Source organism: Lepidochelys kempii, chromosome 19 (assembly GCF_965140265.1).
Source record: "Lepidochelys kempii isolate rLepKem1 chromosome 19, rLepKem1.hap2, whole genome shotgun sequence".
In the NCBI taxonomy this organism is placed as follows: domain Eukaryota; kingdom Metazoa; phylum Chordata; order Testudines; family Cheloniidae; genus Lepidochelys; species Lepidochelys kempii.
In genome coordinates, this window is record NC_133274.1 from 3,180,607 (window position 1) to 3,187,894 (window position 7,288).

The following is a 7,288-nucleotide window of genomic DNA, read 5'->3' on the forward strand; positions in this document are numbered from 1 at the left end:
TTCCCAGCTCTGCTGTGTGACTTTGGGCAAGTCAGTTCTCCACTCCCACCCTTTGTCCATCTAGATTGGAAGCTCTTCATGTTAGCATTGTCTCCTGCTGTGTGTACAAACAATGCCCAGCACAATGGGCCCCTAATCTCAGCTGGAGTTACTAGGTGTTACTGTCATATAAATCATTAGATGGTTCTTCCCTGTGAAATGAGTTTGGGCTCTATTCTGCTACCAAGCAAATATGGCATGGTGCATGAAGTGCATTATAAATTTGGCCCTTTCACCTTAGAGCCCATAGTTTGTGAGGCAAACTAGAAATGGCCCAATAAAGTAATCTTAACTCCTAATAGGTGGGTAAATCAATGCACATCAAAAAGTAAAACCTTTGACTGCACAAAGTTTAGAAGGACAGCTGAATGGACAGAAACCTCTCTTGCTAAACGCAAATGTGATCCAAATGCCTCCAGGTGCAGCCTCTTCCATTTGTAAACAGGGATCGTAGAGACACATGGTGTATACAGATACCAGAATTGAAGTAGGAAACAAACCTCCCATGTAAACAGCATCCAACGGTTTGAGACCCATTTGAGGTCTATCTAGCCACTGAGAATACCTGGTTACATAAACTGAGCCACAAAGGGCCAGATGCTGCCCTGGCACCTGATGCTTCTGGGGGTCACTTTTATAAAGGTTGGCTGATGTAGCCAGTTTGCTACATTTTGGCCACATTTGGCTATAAAGTCATAGACAGGGCAATGAGAAGTCTTTGCCAGCCAGAGTCCCCGGTTTTTGAAACGTGTATAAGTAACCATCAAATGTCTCTTGTCTATCAAACCCACCTGGGACAAGTGCCAGTCAAATGTTTCACCCCTCTTCTCAGGTGGGAAGGGATGCCATGCCGAGGCTACCTGGTCCGGGGACTCATGGTGCGCCTGCACCAATAGCCTACATTCTCAGTGTGTTTCAAGTTTCCTCCCCGATGCGACCCTCCATAGGCAAGCGGGACTCTGCCAATGATCACAGACCCATCTTACATGAATGCACAAATGACAAACCAATTAACTAGCTGCTCTCCCAAGAAAATGTCCTAAAGTATAGTAGTCAGCCTAGTAAGAGAAAACCATTATAGGACTAGAGAAGCCCAAGATTTTAAGGGCGGCTCAATCATTCAGTGGATTGGTGACAGGGTACCGTTAATCTTGGCTGTGGCTTTCAATGCCAACACTCTTTCGAGTCCAGCCCAGAGCAGTAGTGACTGAAAGCCATTACCCTCTGATGGCTCTCTTGTAGCCAGTATGAATGATTTGGGGGGGAAGTCCTCAGGTCCTAGGGAACATGTAAAAACAGCCCCCTAAAAATCACCCTCACAGCTGATGCTAATTGGCATGCTTAGTAATACTAGCAGTGGAGAAATTAAGGGTTGGCAGGGACCCTGGAGGCTAGTCAATGGTCGTTTCTAGTGATAGTTCGGCAACAACAGGCCTTAAGCTCATTGGTGGGGCAGCGTGTGACGCCTCCTCTGTCACATTTCTAAAGGAACGTCAGGCTTGTGAATAAGGCACTGGGACTAAAGAGATGTGGATTCGGTCCCCACCTTTGCCAAGACCTCCTGTGTAACCAAGTCACTTCGGTCCTGATCCTCAGAGGTATTTAGGCACCTAAAGCCCATTGATTTCAATGGACCTTATGAGTCTAAATACCTTTAAGGCGCTGGGCCTTAAGCTCTTTATGCCTCAGTTGCTCATTTGTTGATGGGCCTAATTACCAAGGTGCATAAAAATCAATTATTTTAAAAAAAAATCAGATTTTTTTGATAAAATGCTTTTTGACGGAAAAAACCTATCTAAAGATAGTTTTAATTAAGATACATTATAGCTCAAAGATATCTCATCATGGAATAGGGATTATAAATTCTAATTCTATAGTATGAGACAATATATTCAAGTAATGTTTAAGAAAAGTTTTGTAAATGAGTTCTAATAGTTCATGGATTAGGGACCCAATCTGATGGGGTTCCAGGGGCTTCTGTACAGATTATTTAGGTTAATCTTTCTATCTACCCAATGGGACTCAGTGCTCAGTCTAGAAGATACCATCAGATGCTTAGTTTTGCAGTTCTCAAACTGTAGATTTGTGTCTCCAGAGGTAACATGCTTGTTAACAGCAAAAATGTTTTTAAATAAATGATATAGAGAGGGGAGAAATAACGGACCTCAACCCTATTGTCCCTCTGCAAATTTGTGTACACAGAGTCAATCCCTTATCTCTCTTTAAAAGTGCAAAGTTTCAAAAAGTTCAATGAATGGAAGATTGTTGGGGGCGGAATAGATCTGGAAAAGGAGAAGAAGTCTGGAGATAAATGTAAGAAGCGAGGGACATATGCTTTTTTGTTAAAATATTATATATTTGCTGTTGAAGAAGAAAATCCTTAAAAAATACTTAACATTGTTGTTTTAGTTAAATAAAACAATTTAAATGTCTGTGTGGTGATGTTCTCCTCCTAATACAGCATAGCAAGAAAATCCTCCAAATATTAATGATTAACCGGTTGAGCTGAAGATAGTTCACCTCCCAATGACTTCATAAATATCTGCTTCAATTACCTTTGGTAAATGAAATAACCAAACAATCATTCATTTTCTGATATAGCTGTAAAACTAATTGGAAAAGTTTTCAAAATAAATCACTGTTTAAAAACCTATACTGTGTACCTTCTAAAAATGAAACCTACATCTATCTCTGAGTTCTGAAGAATATGTATTAAGGTTATAACAACCAACAAGAATGCACTTTTATGTAGAAAACCATGATTAAATTGAGTCTTCCTGATTAGTGATTTAAATCAATCATTATTTAAATCAAATGCACCCTGCTAATTACACTCCTTCCTTTTTGACTATTTTACATGTTTAAAGGGTAAGCTGTTTTTGAGCATGGACCCGCTTACTCGCTGTTTGGATGGTGTCGAGCACAGTGAGGGGCCCAGTCTTGTTGCGGGTTCTAGGTGCTACTATAATATCAACAGTAATAATGACTCTATGCCATAGATTTTTTTTTTTTTGCAACCCAAACACTGATTATCTGTGAATTTGGTGAGCATTGTTATTCTTTGTAAATGACTATATTGCTCATTGAAGAGGCCTGAATGATAACTCTAGATGCTGTTAGAAGCATCAATGGGGAAGCCCAGGGGCCTCTGAAACTATCAAAAATGTCCAAGAGTTAGCCCGCAGTCCAAAAAATATCATGGCTGATACTATTAGCCTTGTCCCCACACTGATATCTGCCTTTTAAGCAGACAGCAGGGCATCCGCAAAGCCACCATCTTTAGTCTCAGTAAAAGCTACAGGTTCATGCTTTTCCTTTTGCATTTACCTTGAGCACAGGGAGTCTGAATTGTTCATGTCTATTCAGTTTTTTTTCACATAGTTGGTTGAGCAGATTGGGCTGACTCTCCACTGAATGTTCAAGTACCTGATGGGACTTGTTTTAGCTACTTCTAAATCAGCCATAAATGATCATGTGTCCAAACAGGGTTCTTTTCATCTGGTGCTAACTTATATTCCTACAACCCACCATTAAAGCAAAAGGAGCCCATGTGTGTGTAACTTATTTCTGGTTAATGAGACCCCATCCCCAGGCTTTCAGAGCACCTTTCATCTCAGACTCTCAAAGTGCTTCACAAATATTAATTTCCGTCATCAGCGGGACGGTTTATAGCAATAATCTCCACTTAACAAGGCGGTATGGCTCAGAGCCTCAAAAGGTATTTAGGAGCCTAAATCCTATTGAAATCAGTGGGAGTTAGCCTCCTAAATCCTTTTGAGGCTCTGGGCTGTGACTTCACTAACAATCAGCACTAGCCACAATGGCTTCTCTTCTCATGACGCTGAGGTTCTGCCTCTTCTGGTAGCGGGTGGCCTTTCCTCACTTATCCAGTAAGGATTTGGTATCTCTTGCTCTTAACAGACATGCCACCGCTCCTGCCGATGGATCTCAAAGGGGAGCCAGGCCCCCCAGGAAAGCCAGGACCAAGAGGACCTCCAGGCCCCCCAGGCTATCCAGGAAAACCAGGCACTGGGAAACCCGGACTTCATGGCCAGCCAGGCCCTGCTGGGCCCCCTGGATTTTCTGGTGTTGGCAAACCAGGTATCCCAGGGCTTCCAGGAAAGGCAGGTATGAAAGGGATGCCCGGCCTCAAAGGTGAACCCGGCATGAGAGGTGAGCAAGGCCAGAGAGGATTACCTGGCCCGCCAGGATTGCCTGGGCCAGCAGGCATCTCAATCAATGGGAAACCAGGCATGCAGGGCACTCCAGGCCTACCAGGATTTAGGGGTGAGCCTGGGCCAAAAGGGGAACCAGGGCCTCGGGGGGAGCGTGGCTTAAAGGGTGAAAATGGTGTTGGGAAGCCAGGGTTTCCAGGTCCCAGAGGAAATGGAGGGCCCCCTGGCCCCGCTGGGCCTCCAGGGCCAAACGGCATTGGGAAACCAGGGTTTGATGGCTTACCAGGTGCTCCAGGGGAGAAAGGCGAGATGGGTCCATTTGGAGCCCCTGGGATCAATGGGGAACCTGGGCCGATGGGTCCACGGGGTCCACCAGGCATTGATGGAATAGGCATCCCAGGGGTCGGAGGGGTTCCGGGTATGCAAGGCCCTGTGGGGCCAAAAGGAGAACCCGGTATCCGTGGCCTTCCCGGTTTACCTGGGCCTGCAGGCTATGGGAAACCGGGTCTGCCGGGCTTAAAAGGAGATCGTGGGCAACCTGGGGTCCCAGGAGCCATTGGCGACAAAGGGGAACCAGGCATAGATGGGGAAGCAGGTGAGCAGGGCCCTCAGGGTGTCACTGGAGCCCCAGGGATGCCGGGCTCCATGGGCTTGCCGGGCAAATATGGGCTGCCAGGCCTCAAAGGTGAGGTTGGGTTACCTGGGCCCCCAGGAATACCAGGGATGCGTGGAGACCAAGGGCCAAACGGTTTTGCAGGGAAACCAGGGGTGCCTGGAGAGAGAGGTCTGCCTGGGTCACATGGACCCCCTGGCCCCACAGGCCCAAAAGGAGAACCAGGCTTCACAGGGGTTCCTGGAGTGCCAGGGTTAACAGGTAGCCTGGGACCAAAGGGGGATGTAGGAATTCCAGGCCAGCCAGGCCTGAGGGGCCCATCTGGTATTCCAGGCCTACAAGGCCCTTCTGGTCCCATGGGGCCACAGGGCTTACCAGGGCTGAAAGGGGAACCTGGCCTCCCAGGCCCTCCAGGTGTGGGGAAGGTAGGGGAGCCTGGCATTACAGGACCCATTGGCCCACCAGGAATACCAGGGACACGTGGATTAAATGGCCCCCCAGGACCACCAGGGCCGCCTGGTCCCCCCGGGGCACCAGGGGTGTTCGACGAGACAGGCATTGCTGGGCTGCACTTGCCAGATGGAGGCGTGGAAGGAGCGGTGTTAGGGAATGGCAAGCCTGGGAAGCCACAGTATGGCAGAGGGGAGCTCTCTGCCCGGATAGCACCCGCTTTCACGGCCATCCTGACCTCCCCATTCCCAGCCTCTGGCATGCCAGTCAAATTCGACAGGACTTTGTATAACGGGCACAACGGCTACAATCCAGCCACTGGGATATTCACCTGCCCCATCTCCGGCATCTATTACTTTGCCTACCACGTGCACGTCAAAGGGACTAATGTTTGGGTGGCGCTTTATAAGAACAATGTGCCCGCCACATACACCTACGATGAGTACAAAAAAGGCTACCTGGATCAAGCCTCAGGCAGCGCAGTTCTCGAACTCAAAGAGAATGACCAAGTCTGGGTCCAAATGCCCTCGGACCAAGCCAATGGGCTGTACTCCACAGAATACATCCACTCCTCCTTCTCCGGCTTCCTGCTTTGCCCCACATAACAGCTGTTGGGTGTGTTTCCTTTTTACCCACTTTAGCCATAAACTGTCTTGTTTTTTTAATAATTTTTTTTAAAAAATAAAAGAAATACAAAAAAGAAAAATCACTGGGAAGAATGCGCAAGTCATTGGCACAGGATCTCGCTTCACACTGTTCACTCAAGGAGTCGAGAGGATAAGGGGAAAGGAGCTTTTGTTGTTTCTTTGGGGGAGGGGGCAAGTGGGGGAGGTGTATTTGGAATAAATTTTACCTCTGTGACTGCACATCAAACACAGAAACCAGCTCGGGCTGGCTAGGATCTAGCTATGCAACTAAACTGTAAGAGGAGGAAAGCTGAAGAATCTAGACCCTTCTTGGTTTATAATCAAGTGCCCTTGTTCCCGCTGTTGAGTACTAGTTAAATAAATAAAGCCATTTTGCGTATTCGTTAGCCAATCCAGGGGTCCTAAGCAATCTCAAATCTCAAGAGCAGTGGAAATTCCTGGTGGATTGACTATCCCCTTCCCAATCAATCATTTCCCCACATTTCAATCTCATTGACGCTTGAAGTCAGTCTCTCAGATTCAACCAGGGCGGGTGGATTTAGTCATCAAAAGGGGAACACTTTACAGAAGCACCTTTTTATAAGTAAATATTTAAGAAAAAAATCTTTAGGAACAAAAAACGTCATTAGTAGCACCTGGCAATAGGATGGGTACCAAATAGTCTCCAAAGCCATTCAGGGAATTTGGGACCCCTGTGATGAACAATGTTCCTTGACCTTGTATTAATTCCTGCATTGGCAAGTCAAAGGGCCAGTTCTATCATGTATATTTCTGTAGCCCACAAACTTGTTTGGGCTTATGAACATTTTATTATCTGAGAATCCAAGGATGGCACTGCAAGCACGGCTTACATTGCTACTAGCTGATTTCATGGAAGGTTTAGCTATGCTTTCTTTAAGGTGCCATTGATGGACATCTTACTTTTAATGTCTACCTTTCAGGATGTGTACACTTTTTTTTTTCCTTCCCCTTTGGGAACCTATTAAAAAAAAAGCATTCATTCTAACTTTTCATGCATTCATTTTACAACGGTGCTATTATCTACTTAACAATGTTATTTACAAGTATAGTGCAATAAGTCTCTTTGAAAGGTGCACTATTCTGAGTGCAGGTTTCTGTGACTTAGGAAAAAAAATCATTTCACATTTGTCCTGTTACCACCACTTTGCCTCAATAATGCTTGAAATGTCATTGATATTAATATGGGTTACAAGGTTTATTACAGCTTTTGGTATGCACAGCTATTGATCACATGGCTGCTCTGGCCTTTGCTAACTGGAACAATTGAACCCTGTTGCTTTGCAGTTTGTGGTAAGGGTAAAATGGCTACAGACCATTGCATTCAAAAGTTACTAAAGAGATTC

General features: G+C 45.8%; 1 protein-coding gene across 2 annotated transcripts in view; it reads left to right on the forward strand.

Moving 5' to 3' along the window:
• Positions 1 to 6,084, forward strand: part of COL8A2 (collagen type VIII alpha 2 chain) — a 150,536-nt gene extending 144,452 nt beyond the window's left edge. For both annotated transcript variants that reach the window (XM_073318068.1, XM_073318069.1), the window contains one exon: positions 3,961 to 6,084. In XM_073318068.1, coding sequence (XP_073174169.1) covers positions 3,961 to 5,882 — 1,922 coding nt within the window. In that variant the 3' untranslated portion in view covers positions 5,883 to 6,084. The remainder of the gene's footprint in view (positions 1 to 3,960) is intronic.
• The last annotated feature ends 1,204 nt before the right edge of the window (positions 6,085 to 7,288 follow it).